Consider the following 19,206-nt stretch of genomic DNA (forward strand, 5'->3'; position numbering starts at 1 on the left):
CCACCTGGGCCCGTGAAAGGCGGTCGTCCGGAGGCCCGGTGTCCGCGGCTGTTTGTTTTTAAAAGCTGGCTTGGCGGGAACCGGGGTGCCAGCTGAAACTCCTGCAGTTGGGCCGCCTATCCCACGTCGAGAGGAACCTGGGTCGCATGTTGCTCCTGTGGGCAGAAGGTCGCCAATTGACAGAGTTTCAGTCATCCAACTTCACTGAGCCTACCGCGTGTCAAACGCTGGACGATCCACACCGGGCGGGGGGCGGGGCGGTAATAAAAGAGGCGGTGTCCGCTCTCCAAGCTCACGCCGCGGGGGCAAGACCAGCCCGAAAATGTAAACCCACTGTACTGTGATGAAAACCGGGTTGCTCGCAGTGAGCTGCGGGAGCAGAGAGGGAGCTCTGCCTGCCATGTTGAGGAAAGCCTCCACCAGGGAGTGACATTGGAGCTGAATCTTGAAGGATGAGTAAGAGTTCCCCAGTTTGAGAAGAGTAGGAGGGGCGTTGCAAGCAGAGGACGCAAAGAGGAAGAGGACCTGGTTTGAGTAATATGGTATGAAAACAGATCTTGCGGAAAGAACTTTGTTGAAAAACTTGTAATCATTGTTTATTTCGGAAGAGAAGGAAACTCCTAGTCTCTCACGTGTGATCACCGAAGTGTTTTCCAAACCCAGGTTTATGCTAAGGAGGTGAGTTTTGCTGCACAAACAGGATAGTGACTATCCTCTTCCTCGTCTAAGTACACTCACGTATCAGAGACGTAAGGGAAACAGAGGTTTTTATCAGACTATGCCAAATTATTGCCAACATTCTGCTAAATTGGAAATTCCCAATAATCTTTGAGGATTTCTAAGAGCGATCTAACAGAACTTTTGTAATACAAGAACTCTCAGGGAGAAACTTCAGAAGAATCCTCAGGCAACGAAACAACAACAAAAACTTCACCAATCTTCATTTATCGTCAAGATTTTCTTCTGTAAGCTAAGATCAAAGGAGGTAATTCTACAGTCCAAATTTAGGTGTAGAGAGGTCTGTCAAACAGGAATCATTTCCCTATATCAAAACAGAATCTATGATTTCCTACAGAAAGGCTCTGGTAGTCTATAGTTTCCACCAATCTCCCTTTAGACACATTATTTTCATATTTATCACATATATTTATATATACAATAGTTTCATTTGGCTCGCTCTATCCTCCCTACAAATAAGGGCAACTCTTAATAGGAAAACAAAAAGTAGTTCTGATCTTGCTGTGGGCCAATCAGGTGCTCTGCTTAGCATAATTCGCAAGTTCTAGTCCTAGTTCCAGAAAATCTGCTGTCAGCAAAGATTTTAGATGAAATATGGAAACTTTGTTCCATTCTGGAATCAAAACATTTTACATTGTTTTGAGAGGCCTATAGTTCATTATATTCTGTTTTTGGAAGGAAGGAAGCAAGCAAGCAAAGAAGCAAGGAAGTCTAAAAATCTAATAAAGCTATCACCATCATTTGCTTTAAAAAAGTTAACCTATCAAATATTACTTTGAGGAGCATCGTTTGCTTTAAAAAAGTTAAGTTAACCTATCAAATATTATTTTGGGGAGCATCAGTAGCATCTATATGTCTAATAGGTAATGCCATTGATTCAGATCGTCACAAACTGTCTGCAAAATCATTTGTAAATGTTAGCTGACTGAATGAGGTAAGGTTCAGACCCCTAATGAAAATCTTCTACAATCTCAATCACAATACGCACAAAGAGATTACAAATAAAGAGAAGTTTTATTTATTTTTAAAGATTTTGTTTATTTGAGAGGAGAGAGAGAGGCTGAGCAGGGTGGGGGAGGTGCTGCAGAGGGAGAAGGACAAGCAGACCCCTTGAGGAGCAGGGAGCCCAATGCAGGGCTTGATCTCAGGACCCTGAGATCATGACCTGAGCGGAAGGCAGACACTTAACCACTGAGCCACCCAGGTGCCCCTAAAGAGAAGTTTTATACAGAAGTAATGAACAAATAAGTTCCTGTAGTTGTCTGTATTACTGCACCTTGTAACACGCTAAAACAAGATTGTTTCACAGCAAAGAAGATAAGCTTCTAGTTGAATACTTGCTCAATAAATTAATGATAAGCCACAGACCCAGAACCCTATCTAACTTTAAAGCCTGGGATTTCTTTGTACTATAAGGTTTGAGCACTGTCACCTAATGGCAGGAACAGGAAACTCATTTTAACTCCAAAAGAATTCTATCCCTATGCAGCGAACGTATTTATAGGTTAAGACCCTGTGTAAGGATACTAGGGGAAGTACGGGCATTATTAATATGCAGGTTCTACTGACTTTAATGAGATGTGTAAGTAACAAAGGGAAAGCAAGCCAGGTCATAAGGAGATAGAGATAATGGGCTGTGGGAAAGAGATAGGAAAGATTACTTCTAACTGAAGAGATGAAGAAGGTGCAGGAAAGGGGGAGGATGGATGTTTGATCTGCGGCCTTGAAGAATAGATAGGATCCATGCATGAAGAGATAGTAGGAAAGGACTTTTTTTTTTTTTTTTTAAGTAAACTCGTTGTCCAACCTGGGGCTCAAATTCATAACCCAGAGATTGAGTCCCATGCTCTACCTACTGAGCCAGCCAGGTACCCCAAGAAAGGACATTCTTATGGAGAGATCAACAAAGGCATATAAATGGCTAAACTGTGTATCTTGTAGGGGCAACAATGAGCCATTCAAAAGAATGAATAGGAAGTTTGTTTTTTGTTTTTTGTTTGTTTTTTAACACCAAGAAAATGTTTTAGACTACAGAAACAATGATTATAGTACACAATATTCATGAGCAAAAAGATACACCATATTATAAGTACTTACAAAGTTACAAACCATTTGCTCCCTTAACATTTTCCGTATTTTAAGTTCTATGTGAAGATGATCAGATTTACCATTTTGGGAAGAGGGGAGAAAAACTGTATTTATCAGCTAGCTGTACTCACCGTATGCTCCGTTATTTATATGTATAAGGCCGGGTGACTGGAAGTGCCATTGTAGGAAGTAATGTAAGAAAAGTAGAATGGAATTGGGACATAAGGGCCAGGGATGTTAGGTTAAAGTAGGGGTCTGCAAACTTTCTGTAGCTAATTAGCTTGCAATAGGGTAAAATCTTAGAATTTTCACAGCTTTTGGCAAATCCTATTAAGCTTTTTTTTTAGAGACTGGGTGATCTAAAAATTTACATAGAAATGCAAAAGTCTCAGAATATGAATACGAGCATGCTTGTATTTATTTACTAACTAAATAAATACGTCAAAGAAAAAAAAAAAGCCCTAGACATGATACCAAAAGAGAAGTCACTAAAAAATTGACAAATTTAATTATTAAATTTAAAGTGATAAATTTAATCAGTAAAATTAAAAATTCTTGAGCTTCAAAAAGCAGCATTAAAAGAAAAAGACAAACCACAGATTGAAAGGCAATGTTTGAAATCATAGAAAGGACTTGTATCCATAATATATAAAGAATTCTTACAACTCAATAAGACAATCCAATTAAAAAACAGCAAAAGACTTGCATAGACATTTCTATGAAGATATACAAATGGCTAATACACACAGGAAAAGGTGCTCAGTGTCATTAGTCATTAAGTAAATGTAAATTAAAACCATAGTGATTCAAGATATCACCACATACCCACGAGAATGGCTATAATAAAAAATCAGACAATGACAAATGTAGACAAAGATAGAGATAAACTTGAACCTTCATACATTGCCAATATGAACATAAAATATTACAACCATTTTGGAAAACAGTAGTTTTTAAAAATTAAATATAAACTTACCATGGTATCCAGCATCTTCATTCCTAGGAATCTACCCAAGTGAAATGAAAAAGTCTGTACACACAAAAACTTATGTGTGCTGTTCATAGCATTACCCATAGTAGCCAAAAACTAAAAATAATCAATTGGTGAATAGATAAATGTGGTATATTCATACAATGGAGTACCCTTCAGCAATAAAAAGGAATGACGTACCAATATGTACTACAACATAGATAAATCTCAAAAACAGTACGCCAAGTGAAAAGTCAGATGCAAAAGGCTACATATTACATATTTTCATTTGGATGAAATGTCTAGAAAAGACAAATTTACAAAAGACAGAAAGCAGATCCATGATTGTGGGGATTAGGAGTGAGAGCAAGGATTGACTGCAAGTGGGCTCAAGGAAACCTACTGAAGTGATGGTAATCTTCTAGAATGGGATGGGTGATAGTTGCACAATTCTATAAATACTAAATATCACTGCATACAGTAGGCAAATTTTATGTAGGATATACCTCAATAAAGCTGTAAAAAGAAAAAGACTTTAATGCTATTGGATTGGATACCTTAGTTAATTCCTTGGATCCCATTTTTTTGGTAATCACCCTGTTTTAGTTTGCTTTAAAAAAGACTTCTGAAACTCATACAATTTAATGGCAAAAAATATATAACCCAATTTAAAAATGGGCAAAGGACCTGAACAGGCATTTCACAAAAGGAAACCTACCTGGGGTACCTGGGTGGCACAGTTGGTTAAGCATCCGACTCTTGGTTTTGGCTGAGGTCGTGATCTCAGGGTAGTGAGATTGAGTCCTACGTTAGATTTCACACTCAGCGCAGAGTCTGCTTGATATTCTCTCTCCCTCTCCCTCTGCCCCTCTCCCTGCTTGCACTCTCTCACTCTCTCAAATAAATAAATCTTAAAAAAAAAAAAGGTGACCTACCTTAGTATATATAAGCTCACAGGTATATGAAAAGGTGCTCAACATCATTAATCATCAGGGGAGTGAATGAAAATCGAAACCGCAACGAGATGTCACCTCACACCTGTTAGAATGGCTATTACCAAAAAGGCAAAAGGTAACAAGTGTTGGTGAGGATATGGAGAAAAGGGAACTCTTGAACACTGCTGGTAGGAATGTAAACTGGTACAGCCACTGTGGAAAACGGTACGAAGGTTCCTCAAAAAATTAAAAATAGAACTACCATATGATAGAACAATCCCCACTGCTAGGTATATGTTCAAAACAAACGAAGTCGGGATCTTGAAGAGATATCTGCACTCCCATGTTAGGTGCAGCATTTTCATAATAGCCAAGATACAGAAACAACCTAAATATCCATCAACAGATAATAGATAAAGTATCGGGGTGCCTGGGTGGCTCAGTCGTTAAGCGTCTGCCTTCGGCTCAGGGCATGATCCCGGCGTTCTGGGATCAAGCCCCACATCAGGCTCCTCTGCTGGGAGCCTGCTTCTTCCTCTCCCACTCCCCCTGCTTGTGTTCCCTCTCTCGCTGGCTGTCTCTCTCTGTCAAATAAAATCTTAAAAGAAAAAGAAAGTGTTATATATTACATACACATATACATATGATGGAATATTATACAGCCTTTAAAAAGAAGGAAATCCTGTCATTGTGACAACATGGATATATCTGTATGGCTATGTATCTGTATCTATATGGACATATGGTAGAAATAGAGGCCCTAGCCACTCTGTTGACCTGTTAACCTGCCTAGTAATATAACATTCCAGTAATGTTCTATGAATAAGAAATAGATAGGAGTCCAAGATGGCAGAGGAGTAGACCTTAATTGTGTCACGTCAAGGAATTCAGCTAGATAGCTATCAAATCATTCTGAACACCTGCGAACTCAACTAGAGATCAAAGAAAAGAATAGCTGCAACTCTACAAATAGAAAAGAGACCACTTTCTGCAAGGTAGGAGGTGTGGAGAAGTGAATCTGAGGGGATACGTGGGAAGACAGACGGCAGAGGGGAGGCAGTGTAGGTCAGCCAGCTGCGGGCAAGTGATAGAGCCTCAAAGTGCAGAATTGGAACTTGTAGAAGTCTGCTCCAGTGAGGGATGTCACTCTGGTGGCTAAGCGTGGGGGGGGGGGGGGTAACCCTCGCTGGGACAGTGTGGTCTCAGGAGCCTCGGGGTCACAGGAAGACCCAGGTGCCTGAGTGCGGCAGAGCTCCCAGCAGAGCGGGGAGCTGGCTGCAAAGAGTGAGCCCAGGAGTGGCCTCCCAGCTTGGGGTTGCCGTAAACTGTGATCCGTGGCACAGTCGGGCCCCTGCTCTTCAACAAACTGCAGACCCGGGGAGACCCCCCTTCTTCCACCGGGAGGAGCAGCGCTGGAGCCCACCGCCAGAGTCTGCGGGGTTTGGAGGCTCCAAACGGGGTTGTGTGCCTGAGATAGAAACCCTCGGTGGAGGGCCAGGTGAGCACGGAGTGCAGCCAGAGACCAGGGAGACAGGAGTGACTGACTGCTCTTCTCTGAGGGCTCCCTGAGGAGTGGGGCACCAAGCTTTCCACTCCGGGGGGCCAGAGATTGGGAGGCCGCCATTTTCATTCCCATTCTCTAAAGGTGAACGGAAAGCCTTTGGGGAACAAAAGGCGCAGAGAGCGAAAGGGAGCAGATGATTTAGCCTGGCCCCTGGCGAGGGCGGTGCAGTTCCGCCTGGAGCAAAGACGTTTGAGAATCAAGCAACAGGCCCCTCCCCCAGAAGATCCGCAGGAACATCCCGCCAAGACCAAGTTTACTGATCAATGAGAACTGCAAAACTCCAGCACTAGGGGGATAGAGCGCATAGAATTCATGGCGTTTCCCCCATGATTCCTCAGCCTTTCAACTTTAACTTTTTTTTTTAATGATTTTATTTATTTGAGAGAGAGAGCTCGAGCGGGGGGAGGGACAGAGGGAGAGGGACAAGCAGACTCCATGCTGAGCAGGGAGCCTGATGCAGGACTAGATCCCAGGACCCCGGGATCATGACCTGAGCCAAAGGCAGCCGCTTAACCGACTGAGCCACCCAGGCGCCCTCAACTTTAACTTTTGTTTTTAATTTTTCTTTCTCCTTTTTCAACCAATTTCTAATTTTATCAACTCCTTTTTAAAATCTTTTTTAATTTTCATTTTTACAGTTACATTCTATCCTTTCATTGTATTTAATCTTATTTTTGTATTTATATAAGTTTTTCTTTCTTTACAATTTTGGAATGCAGTTTCTTCTAACAGACCAAACTGCACCTAAAGTCTAGTGTATGGCTCTGTTTTAGTTACCTGTCTGATCATATTCTCTCTCTTTTTTTCCTCTTCTTTTTTGTTTTTTGGGGTTTTTTCTGTTTTGTTAAAGTCTTTCTTAATTTTCATCTTTACAGTTACATTCTATCCTTTCAATGTATTTAACTTTATTTTTGTTTTTCTTTCTTTACAATTTTGAGATGTAGTTTCTTCTAACAAACTGACCAAAATGCACTCAGGAGATAGTGTATTGCTCTGTTCTGTTCACCTGTCTGTTTATATCCCTTCCTTTTTTTTTATTTTTTTAAATTTTTTTCACTTTTGTTTTTTCTTGTCTTTTAATTTCCATTTTTACAGTTACATTCTATCCTTTCATTATATTTCATTTTATTTTTATACATATGTAAGTTTTATTTCTTTACACTTTTGGGATCTAGTTTTCAAAAAAACAGACCGAAATACACACAGAATCCACTGTATTGTTCTATTCTGCTCACCTGAGTATAATCTCTCTTTTTTTTTTTTCCTTTTTCCCCCAGTTCTGGATCTCTTCTGATTTGTGTATATTTCTCTAGGGTCATTGTTGCCATTTTAGTGTTTTGTTCTCTTGTTCATCTATTTTTCTCTGGACATAATAACAAGATGGAAAAACTCACCTCAGAAAAGAGAACAAGAGGCAGTATGGATAGCCAGGGACCTAATCAGTACGGACATAAGTAAGATGTCAGAATTAGAGTTCAGAATAACTATTATATACGTACTAGGTGGGCTTGAAAAAAACCATAGAAGACACTAGAGAATCCTTTTCTGAGAAATAAAATAACTAAAATGTAACCAAGTTGAAATCAAAAAGGCTATTAATGAGGTGCAATAAAAAATGGAGGCTCTAACTGCTAGGCTAAATGAGGCAGAAGAGAGAATTAGTGATAGAGAAGACCAAACGATGAAGAATAAAGAAGGGGAGGAAAAGAGAGATTAACAACTACTGGATCATGAGGGGAGAATTTGAGAGATAAGTAATACCATAAAACAAAACAATATTAGAATAATTGGGATCCCAGAAGAAGAGGAAAAAGAGGGGGAGAAGGTATATCGGAGCAAATTATAATGGAGAACTTCCCTAATCTGGGGAAGGAAACAGGCATCAAAATTCAGGAAGCACAGAAACCCCCCCCCCCCAATCAATAAAAATAGGTCACCATCCCAACATCTAATAGTACAACTTACAAATCTCAGAGTCAAAGAAAATCATGAAAGCTGCTTGGGACAAGAAGTCTGTGACCTACAAGGGTAGAGACATTAGATTGGTAGCAAACCTATCACAGAGACCTGGCAGGACTGGCATGATATATTCAGGGTGCTAAATGAGAAAAATATGCAGCCAAGAATACTTTATCCAGCTAGAATGTCATTCAAAATAGAAGGAGTGATAAAAAGCTTCCGGGACAAACAGAAACTAAAAGAATTTGTGATTACTAAGCCAGCCCTACAAGAAATATTAAAAGGAATCCTCTAAGCAAAGAGAGTCCAAAAGTAACGTAGACCAGAAAGGAACAGAGACGATATACCATAACAGTCACTTTACAGGTAATACAATGGCACTCAATTCATGTCTTTCATTAGTTACTCTGAATGTAAATGAGCTAAATCCCCAACCAAAAGACGCAGGATATCAGATTGGATAAAAAAGCAAGACCCATCAATATGCTGCCTGCAAGAGACTCATTTTAGACCCAAAGACACCTCCAGATTTAAAGTGAGGGGGTAGAAAACCACTTATCATGCTAATGGACATCCAAAGAAAGCTGGGGTGGCAATCATTGTATCAGACAAATTAGATTTTAAACCAAAGACTGTAATAAGAAATGAGGAAGGACACTATATCATAATCAAAGGGTCTATCTGACAAGAAGATCTAACAATTGTAAATATTTATGCTCCTAACATGGGAGCAGCCAATTATATAAGCCAATTAATAACAAAATCACAGAAACACATTGGCAATAATACAATAATAGTAGGGAAATTTAACACCCCCCTCACTGCAATGCACAGATCATCTAAGCAGAAGATCAACAAGGAAATAAGGGCTTTGCGTGTCACACTGGACCGGATGGACTTCACAGATATATTCAGAACATTCCATCCCAAGGCAACAGAATACACATTCTTCTCTAGTGCAGATGGAACATTCTCCAGAATATATCACATCCTGGGTCATAAATCATGTCTCAACTGGTACCAAAAGATTGGGATTATTCCCTGCATATTTTCAGACCACAATGCTTTGAAACTAGAACTCAATCACAAGAGGAAATTTGAAAAGACCTCAAATACATGGAAGTTAAAGAGCATCCTACTAAAGAATGAATGTGTCAACCAGGAAATTAAAGAAGGATTTTAAAAATTCATGGAAACAAATGAAAATGAAAACACAACTGTTCAAAATCTTTGGGATGCAGCAAAGGCAGTCTTAAGAGGGGAGTATATAGCAATACAAGCCTTTTTCAAGAAACAAGAAAGGTCTCAAATACACAACCTAACCTTACACCTAAAGGAGCTGGAGAAAGAACAACAAATACAGCCTAAACCCAGCAGGAGAAGAGAAATAATAAAGATTAGAGCAGAAATCAATGAAATAGAAACCAAAAGAACAGCAGAACAGATCAATGAAACTAGGAGTTTGTTCTTTGAAAGAATTAAAAAGATTGATAAACCCCGGGCCAGACTTATCAAAAAGAAAAGAGAAAGGACCCAAATAAATAAAATCATGAATGAAAGAGGAGAGATCACAACCAACACTGAAGAAATACAAACAATCATAAGAACATATTATGAGCAACCGTAATGCCAACAAATTAGGCAATCTGGAAGAAATGGGTGCATTCCTAGAGATGTATAAACTACCAAAACTGAACCAGGAAGAAATACAGAACCTGAAAAGACTATAACCAGCAAGGAAATTGAAATAGTAATAAAAAATCTCCCAACAAACAAGAGCCCAGAGCCAGATGGCTTCCCAGGAGAATTCTACCAAACATTTAAAGAAGAATTAATGCCTATTCTTCTGAAGCTGTTTCAAAAAATCGAAATGGAAAGTAAACTTCCAAACTCTTTCTATGAGGCCAGCGTTACCTTGATCCCAAAATCAGACAAAGTCACCACCAAAAAGAATTAAAGACCACTATCCCTGATGAACATGGATGCCGAAATTCTCACCAAAATACTAGCCAATAGGATCTAACAGTATATTAAAAGGATTATTCGCCACAACCAAGTGGGATTTATTTCTAAGCTGCAAGGGTGGTTCAACATCCACAAATCAACCAACGTGATACGCTACATAAATAAAAGAAAGCACAAGAACCATGTGATCCTCTCAATAGCTGCAGAAAAAGCATTTGACGAAGTACAGCATCCTTTCTTGATTAAAACTCTTCATGGTGTAAGGATTGAGGGAACATACCTCAATATCATAAAAGCGATCTATGAAAAGCCCACAGCAAATATCACTCTCAGTGGGGAAAAACTGAGAGCTTTTCCCCTAAGGTTGGGAACACGGCAGGGATGTCCACCATCACCACTGTTGTTCAACATAGTACTAGAAGTCCTAGCCTCAGCAATCAGACAACAAAAAGAAATACAAGGCATCTGAATTGGCAAAGAAGAAGTCAAACTCTCACTCTTTGCAGATGACATGATACTCTATGTGGAAAACCCAAAATACCCCATCCCAAAATCGCTAGAACCCACGGGAATTCAGTAAAGTGGCAGGATATAAAATCAGTGCACAGAAATCAGTTGCATTTCTCTACACCAACAATGAGACAGAAGAAAGAGAAATTAAGGAATCTATCCCATTTACAATTGCACCCAAAACCATAGGATACCTAGGAATAAACCTAACCAAAGAGGCAAAGGATCTGTACTCAGAAAACTATAGAACACTCGTGAAAGAAATTGAGGAAGACACAAAGAAATGAAAAATGTTCCATGCACATGGATTGGAAGATGAAATATTGTTAAAATGTCTATGCTACCTAAAGCAATCTACATATTCAACGCAATCCCTATCAAAATACCATCAACTTATTTCACAGAGCTGGAACAAATAATGCTTATGGAACCAGAAAAGACCCCAAATAGCCAAAGGAATGTTGAAAGATAAAACCAAAACTGGTAGCATCACAATTCCGGACTTCAAGATCTATAACAAAGCTATGATCATCAAGACAGTATGGTATTGGCACAATAGCAGACCCATTGATCAATGGAACAGAATAGAGAACCTATAAATGGACCCTCAACTCTATGGTCAACTAATCTTTAACAAAGTAGGAAAGACTACCCAACGGAAAAAAGTCTCTTCAACAAATGGTGTTGGGAAAATTGGACAGCCACGTGCAGAAGAATGAAACTGGACCATTTCCTTACACTATATACAAAAATATACTCAAAATGGATGAAAGACCTAAATGTGAGACAGGAATCACTTAATGTGGGGCTTGATCCCGGGACCCTGGGACCAAGACCTGAGCTGAAGGATAAGAAATGCAAAAATTAATCACTGATTTTAAAACCTGACTATTCTAAATCCTGGGCTTTGCTTGGGGTGAAGTTGAACTAGACCCAACAGGCCCAGTTTAAGGGCAGGTTGTTTATTCCTCCAGCATGTCCTTGGAGGGGCCACCTCCGTGAACTGCTGCTTCAAAATAGAACCCTTGTTTCTGTAGAATTCTGTATAGTCTGGGTTGGATACTCACAGGCCCAATCCTTGAAGACTTGGGAAGGAAGGTTTCCTATGTGTGGGCCACATGGGGAGGAGAATGATAGGGCTAGAGATATTCAGAAGGACACAATATCCAAGGATTAAGTTAAACGATGAGAGAAAGTTATGGAAGAGTGACTTGTGGGCCCCCATCTGAGACTGACCTTTCAGGGACTGAAAGTTGATTCAAAGAGCACAGTAAAGCAATTTTTCACTCCCTAAAAGTAATTAATAAATAAACCAACCAACCAACCTATGTTTACATGGGAACTTAAAATATGATTTTTAAAATTATCTACAAAGCTATGGGGAAATAAAAAATTGTTTGATAGGGGCACCTGGGTGGCTCAGTCGGTTAAGTGTCTGCCTTCAGCTCAGGTCCTGGTCCCATGGTCCTGCGATTGAGTCCCACATCAGTTTCCTCAGCAGGGAGCCCGCTTCTCCTTCTCCCTCTGCCCCTCTGCCCACTTGTGCTCTCTCTCTTTCTCAAATAAATACATAAAATCTTTTTAAAAATTGTTTGATAGATGGTATTTGGGACACTGACTGTCCATATTTAAAAATAATTAAGTTCCAACATAACATTTTGTCATAAACAAAATTAGACTCCAGAATAGTAAATACTTAAAAGTGAAAAGGGAAACTCTAAAGCAGATGTAAGAGAGAACTTTGTGACCTAGGACAGGGGAAAGACTTCTTCGGTAAGACTCCAAGACACAAACAGTAAGGTGAAAAATTGATGTATTTGTGTCCATCAAAATTAAGCAGAGTTAGTAAATACTTGATACGCTGGAAGAAAATATTTGTGACATTGAAAACCAACAAGGCATTTGTATTAGAATATGCAAAGAGGGGCGCCTGGGTGGCACAGCGGTTAAGCATCTGCCTTCGGCTCAGGGCGTGATCCCGGCGTTATGGGATCGAGCCCCACATCAGGCTCCTCCGCTATGAGTCTGCTTCTTCCTCTCCCACTCCCCCTGCTTGTGTTCCCTCTCTCGCTGGCTGTCTCTATCTCTGTCGAATAAATAAATGAAATCTTAAAAAAAAAAAAAAGAATATGCAAAGAACTCAAAATTAACAGGGCCAGAAAATGAATTAAAAATTGGCAAAAGATATAAAAAAAAAGTTCACAGACAGGAGGGCACAAGCGGCCAACATGTAGAGAGTTGAATCTCACTAGTATTCAGAGGTAGGCAAATTAAAACAACGAGTTACCACTTACCGTCAATGTGACAGAACTCCTTATAAATGCACATACTTCCAATTGTAGGTGGAAATAGGCAGAAATGCCTCGTTCTTCTGGTGGGAATAGAAACTGTACATGTGATTCACAAGCAGTCTTGAGAAGCTCATGTATCAAGATTCCGCCCCTGGGTAAATATCCCAAGGAAAATCTCACACAGTTCCATCAGGGGACAAATTCAAGAATACTCATTGAGGGGGCGCCTGGGTAGCTCAGTTGGTTAAGTGATGACTCTTGATCTCAGCTCAGGTCTTGATCTCAGGGTTGTGAGTTGGAGCCCCACTTTGGGCTCTACACTCAGCATGGAGCCTACTTAAAAAAAAAAAAAGAATATTCGATGAGGCTTGATACCACCAAGGAGCTGGAGGCACTGTCCACACCACCTTCTAGTGCTTATTCTTGTGTTAGGTAGTAGGCTGGAAAGCTAAAAAATACATTTCCCAGACACCTCTGCAGCTAAGGTTCTAGAAGAGATGTAGTTTCAGCCAATCGTATGCACTCCTGTGAGATTGGGCAGGCCTAAGTAAGGTGATTCTGTGACTTCTCCCTTTCTGCTGGCAAGTACCCTTGTGGAGGGTGGCGGGGGGGGGTGGGGGGGGGCTTGATTTTGTTGTGCTAGTGCTAGCAGGTTCCAGCAACAAAGCACACTAGACGTCAAGAAGGGAAGTGCTTGGGGCGCCTGGGTGGCACAGCGGTTAAGCGTCTGCCTTCGGCTCAGGGCGTGATCCCGGCGTTATGGGATCGAGCCCCACATCAGGCTCCTCCGCTAGGAGCCTGCTTCTTCCTCTCCCACTCCCCCTGCTTGTGTTCCCTCTCTGCTGGCTGTCTCTCTCTGTCAAATAAATAAATAAAATCTTTAAAAAAAAAAAAAGAAGGGAAGTGCTTGCCATCTCTTTCTGCAGGTACAGTTTGTTTCTGGAATAGCAGTAGGAAGCAGCTGCCTTCTGATCAGGGCAGTCTCTGATAGCATCAGTCAACTGCTGATATTAGCAGAGAACAACTCTCTTGGTGACTTTGCGAGTTTTTCCTCCAAGTTTAACAAAGAGCCAATTTTCGTCAGCATTCTCAATGATTTTGTAATGAATCTCTTTCTATTTAAACTAACTAAAGTAGATTTTGTACTCTGCATTTAAACCAAAGTCTTATCAATTCCACCAGGATGCCTGACATTTGTTAATATTCTACATTTTGCAAAATTTGCTTGCCATTTCAGTCCCATCTCAATTATTCCCTACGTCGAGAAGATCTGTCCCCTTCTCCGTGTATCATTGCGTTTTGCATTTCACATGTAATATTGTAAATACTTGCTTACATCTCTGTCTTCATTCGAACATGAACACTTTGAGGCCAGGGTGGGTTTTAGTCCTCAGTGACACAAGGCACATTTTTTTTTTAAAAACACTTTTTAAGGTATGTTCATTTATTTTTATTAGTAATTTGTACACCCAATGTGGTGCTCAAACGCACAACCCCGAGGTCAAGAGTCACTACTGACTGGCACAGCCAGGGGCCCACACAAGGCACGTTTTAATTGCACATGGAGACACTGTATTGGACAGGACAGAATATAGAACATTCCCATCATCACAGAAAGTTCTGTTGGACGGCGTTGGTCCCAATAGAACAGGGCTCTGTATTGTGCCCTTCTGGAGTATCTTGTGCTTTTCTTTCAAAGTGCTTAATAATGAATTAATGCCCATCTTTCCTACTAAATTGTAGGACCCATTAAAGTAGGAATTGTGTCCCTTTTGCTTACCAGTGTGTCTAGTGTCTAATACAGTACATGACAAATAATGGACACAAATCAATATTTGTTAAATGACAAGTGAATGAAATTATATTCTAATAAATACAAAAATTCTGTCCTTTGCAATTTGGGATCCAGACTAGCGTACAGACAAATGCTTTTTCAAGTTTCAGACCATTTTCTGCCTTTCCTTGCTGAGCATTTCCTTTCCTTTCCCGAGATGAAGAGAACAATGCTATCTAGGTAGTGGGGATTTGGGGACATAGTACTTTGGTAATATTAAAAGGATGATGTTCGAAATATGGGAATGTGACACACATTATTAAAAAAAATCTTGCACTATTCTTTCTATTCAAGATCAATTTAAACATTTTGGTATTTCTCATATCCCCGGAAAACATTCTTATAACAAATGAGAAACATTTAACTTCATTTATTTAAAATTATGATCGTTAAATTTTTATTTTGCATCATAAGATGGGAGAGAGGTTAAAAAGTGCAATTTTATTCTTTTATAAATTATGCAAAAACATACTTTAAAAAGAATAAACAATAGAAATAGATTAAAAGAGCTCTTAAATGAATTAAAGTAGAATCAAAATAATCAATTAAAATTTCAGCTATCATGGCTAGCAGTGGATTAGACGTAAATTTTGGTGTTTATTAATCTTAAGAGCTTGAAAGTGTTAGCAGCATGTAATATTGTTGCCCTGTGCTGGTATCAGAGCAGCGCTCTGATATCTCTGTCGTCACTGGGATTTAGCTTTAGTTAATACATCCACATCAGCTTTGTCTGCTTCTCCGAGACTTTTTTGATGGTTCTCAACCAGCACATTGTCTTCCTTTTTCTGGGGCCTCTGGGAACCACCATCTCTGTGCGCTGTTGGAGCTCCAAGGGCAACAAAGTTGTGCACGTCCTGCAGCTTCTTCCGCAGCCATTCCACCCTCTCCATGGAGCTCAGATGTTTGCCCAGGTTATGCATAAACTGTATCTCGCTCACAGATCTCTTCCTGGAGGGAACAGAAAAAGGGAGGACCACTCCATTAGTTTTCCTCTTCCCCATCATAAAGCCAGCCTTAGAAATCCAATTCCCATGCCCTCACCGTGCAGAACAGGTTACAATACTTACTTAACAGGTTTCCCATCCGATTTTGCAAGAAAACAAATTGCAAACATGACAATCATTACTTTAACCATGTCTTTTGCAGACATCATCTTCACTAAAAGGAAAAGCAAAATGGAAGTATTTAAAAATATTTTTAATATGCCAAACTATACAATTAAATTTATAGTAGTTACCATTACAACCACACAACTGCACAGAGAGTGTTACAACAGCTAATTGGATTGGTTTTCATGAAAGACTTTAGAATCAGCCTCTTTTATTTTACAGATACATGTAGTATATATTATATATACATGTAATTTCATGTAATATACATGAAATTCAATAGATTAGTTTTACTTTCTTAAGTATCTTTTTGAGAGTTTTGTGCAAGTTTTAATATATGAATTTTAAGCCATATGAGGAATGAAAAATCTTCCTTTTTAGAATTTCCTCCCACATTTTATGTTGTTATGATTAAGTGCTTATAATCTGCTTGAAAATGGCTCTCTCTCTTTTTTGAAGATTTTATTTATTTATTTATTTATTTATTTATTTATTTATTTATTTGACACAGAAAGAGTACAAGTAGGGGGAGCTGCAGAGGGAGAGGGAGAAGCAGGCTCCCGGCTGAGCAGAGAGTCCGACGCAGGGCTGGATCCCAGGACCCTGAGACCATGACCTGAGCCGAAGGCAGACACTTAACAGACTGAGCCACCCAGGCTTCATGAAAATGTCTAATTCTCTTAACCAGGTAAATTGCTAACACTGTTTATTTACAAATTTATTTCGCAAATTTCCTTTTTCATAAATCAACTTCATTTCAGGCACTACAGTAATAACCATAAATACCAACTTAATAGGCTCTGATGTAGAGATTTTTAATGAATTAATGCACACTTCTATCATTAAAAAGAATGTGTCGAAGTATTTTTAAATCACCTAATTAATTACTTGTTTATGGATTTAGAGGCTTGGCTCCATATGGAATGCTCATCTATCTAATTCGGCTTATTTTATTAACAGTCTTGTTGGGGTATAATTTTTAGCACTTTCCTCTTTTGCTCATAAAGCTTTTCATCTCAAAATAGAATATCTTACCTTAATCCGCATTTCAGTAATTGCGAAGCCTATTATTACAGAAGTGCTTTCTCTTAATGCTTAATGTTCTCCATTTTAACATACACGGGATGTCTGTGTGCTCGTTTTAAAGCGACGGAGCACCATTTAGAAGTCGCATAAGAAACATTGTAATCTATTGCATTTATTTTCACTCTGCCAGAGAAAGCTACTGACGGAGCAACAAGTGAAGATGCTTCAATGTTGGTTTATGCTAGGAAGAGGCGCGGTAGCTAGAGGCAAGGAGCGTTGGTATCTAGTCCTGCCTTTGTCACATTCACCTAGTAACTTCAGACATCTCTCCTTGGCTTCCTAGTTCTTCATAGAGAGAAGAGCCTTGCATAAGAATGCCATTAAAAGGAAAAGAGCAGTTGTAAAACACCGTTAAAATTCATGTACGGTTTTCAAGATAGCAAATTTGGAAAGGTTTTATGTAAAGGGATTATCCAGCAGTAAAACTGAATTTCTCCAACTCTAATACACAGATTTGAGCTTTCTATGAGTCATATAACAAACAGTCTAGATAAGGATATTTGGCAGGAAAAATGAATTTTAACACAACTTAATAAATTTGTATTGGTTATTTGAATCAGAATTACTCATTCCTCACTAGGCTGTTTTATTTCAAAATTTCAGTAAGATACCATTAGCGCATATCATGCCAGATTTTAATTATTTTTTGTGTGATATCAGATGGATTTAGAAAAAACAAGGCATCTAGAAAGACTTGAATTGTAAAAATCACTGATTTAAGAGCATTTTAGCAGCATAAATTTATTTTGTGTTGTGGTACTTTAAATTGAACAGAATTCAAACTCTCCCTTAAGAATTTACCTTGAACAAACAGCATATTTATAGAAAACAGTACACGTTATATAATTGCTCAATTATGAAAAAAATCTCAAATGAAATTTAAAAGAGAAACTAAAGATTACTCACCACACTATGTCTTGTGACAAATCTTTCAGGTGTATCGGCAGCTGAGGCTTTCTCGAAGTTGAATCAACTTGTGAAAGCTGATGAATTGAACTATAGACCCTCAGGTGTGACTTTAATATACAGGTCTTCCTCTCACCAAGAGAAGCTTTTTTATTGTCAGAGATGACGTCACTCCCGATTCTCTGGATTGTAACTATAGGTTCAGAATCACACACCCCCCCCCCCCACTGGGCGGTGCCTATTCCTCTTAAATTTTAAATAACTGGGTATTACAAGGAAAACAGTGTGGGCCTGGAAGAAGGGTTTATGCAAAGATTTCTAAAAAATATCAAATTATAATTCTGACTGAATTAATGAATTTATATTATAAGGAAGACTAATTTCAAAGATTTATGGTAAAGTTATTGGTTGCAAGTAAAATCTGAAAATAAGTGTATTGGTTATAACCACACTATTGGTATAATTATTGTGAGGATTATAAAGAATCACATTGTGTTATTCTTACTTTATAAGCCATTTTTCAGCAATCCAGATTATTCCTGGGCATCATTAAAAAAAAATAGACCTAGTGCTTTTCTTAAAGGAAGCGTTAAAAATATTTTGAGAAAATGCTTTGTATGTAATTAATTTTAAATCTTTAAACGTGAAATTACTTTAAAATTCACTTAACTTAAATTTCATTTATGCATTTTAAGTTGCAAGGAAAACACTTGCTAAGCACTAACTATCTGCCAGACTTCATATGTATTACCCCGGGAAGTCTTCACAGCCATCCTTTAAAGTAAATACTCTTATTAGCCCAACTTTCACATGAGGAAACTAAGGATTGGAAAGTGGAGAAGATGGGATTCAACAAAGGTCTTTGTGACTCTAGAGCCATTCTGATTCTTACTATCTCAGTTTCCCCCTAGAAACGTAGCTCTTCTTTGCATTTCAGTCTTTAATTGGCCTAGCCTTTTGCAGCCTCTTTGCCCAGGGATTGGGTCTTGACTCTCAGGTTTTGCTGTTATGATTACAGACCTGCTTCAAAATCTAACGAAGGCATAGTGCTGTCAGCTTTCTGACTTCCAATATTGCTACAGCTGGAGCCCCAGCTGTCAGTTCAAAACCCCTTGAATGCACCCCTGGGTGTATCCAGGGTTCATTTAGGCACCTTGCCTTCCGACTAAAGTCCCAGAATTGGATTCGTTTTCTTAGTTCCAGTCCTACCAGGCTGCATGTTATCCCCTTTCCTGCTAACCATTGCCAAGG

At 39.2% G+C, this 19,206-nt stretch overlaps 2 protein-coding genes across 3 annotated transcripts in view; both read right to left on the reverse strand.

Annotated features, from left to right (window-relative positions):
- The window catches only part of BTBD10 (BTB domain containing 10), a 74,505-nt gene extending 74,249 nt beyond the window's left edge, over positions 1–256 (reverse strand). Inside the window, exon 1 of one of the 2 annotated variants that reach the window (XM_087855289.1) lies at positions 5–256. In XM_087855289.1, coding sequence (XP_087711415.1) covers positions 5–195 — 191 coding nt within the window. In that variant the 5' untranslated portion in view covers positions 196–256. The remainder of the gene's footprint in view (positions 1–4) is intronic. The other variant, XM_045796526.2, reaches the window with a different exon arrangement.
- A 15,176-nt stretch (positions 257–15,432) lies between these two features.
- Positions 15,433–16,007, reverse strand: PTH (parathyroid hormone). The gene is made up of 2 exons (XM_045796478.2): positions 15,922–16,007; positions 15,433–15,802 (listed from the first exon to the last, which is right to left on the reverse strand). The coding sequence occupies exons 1-2, from the start codon at positions 16,005–16,007 to the stop codon at positions 15,541–15,543; spliced, it is 348 nt and encodes a 115-aa protein (XP_045652434.1). The 3' UTR covers positions 15,433–15,540.
- Between the last annotated feature and the right edge of the window lie 3,199 nt (positions 16,008–19,206).

This window comes from Ursus americanus, chromosome 24 (assembly GCF_024610735.1).
Source record: "Ursus americanus isolate L20-20 chromosome 24, mUrsAme1.1.p, whole genome shotgun sequence".
NCBI lineage: Eukaryota > Metazoa > Chordata > Mammalia > Carnivora > Ursidae > Ursus > Ursus americanus.

Bases quoted from the DNA above. Each gene is read 5' to 3' on its own strand.
- PTH (XM_045796478.2), bottom strand. From the start codon at position 16,007: ATGATGTCTGCAAAAGACATGGTTAAAGTAATGATTGTCATGTTTGCA. The intron at 15,803-15,921 runs GTAAGTATTGTA...TGTTCCCTCCAG, and splicing joins TCGGATGGGAAACCTGTTAA to GAAGAGATCTGTGAGCGAGA.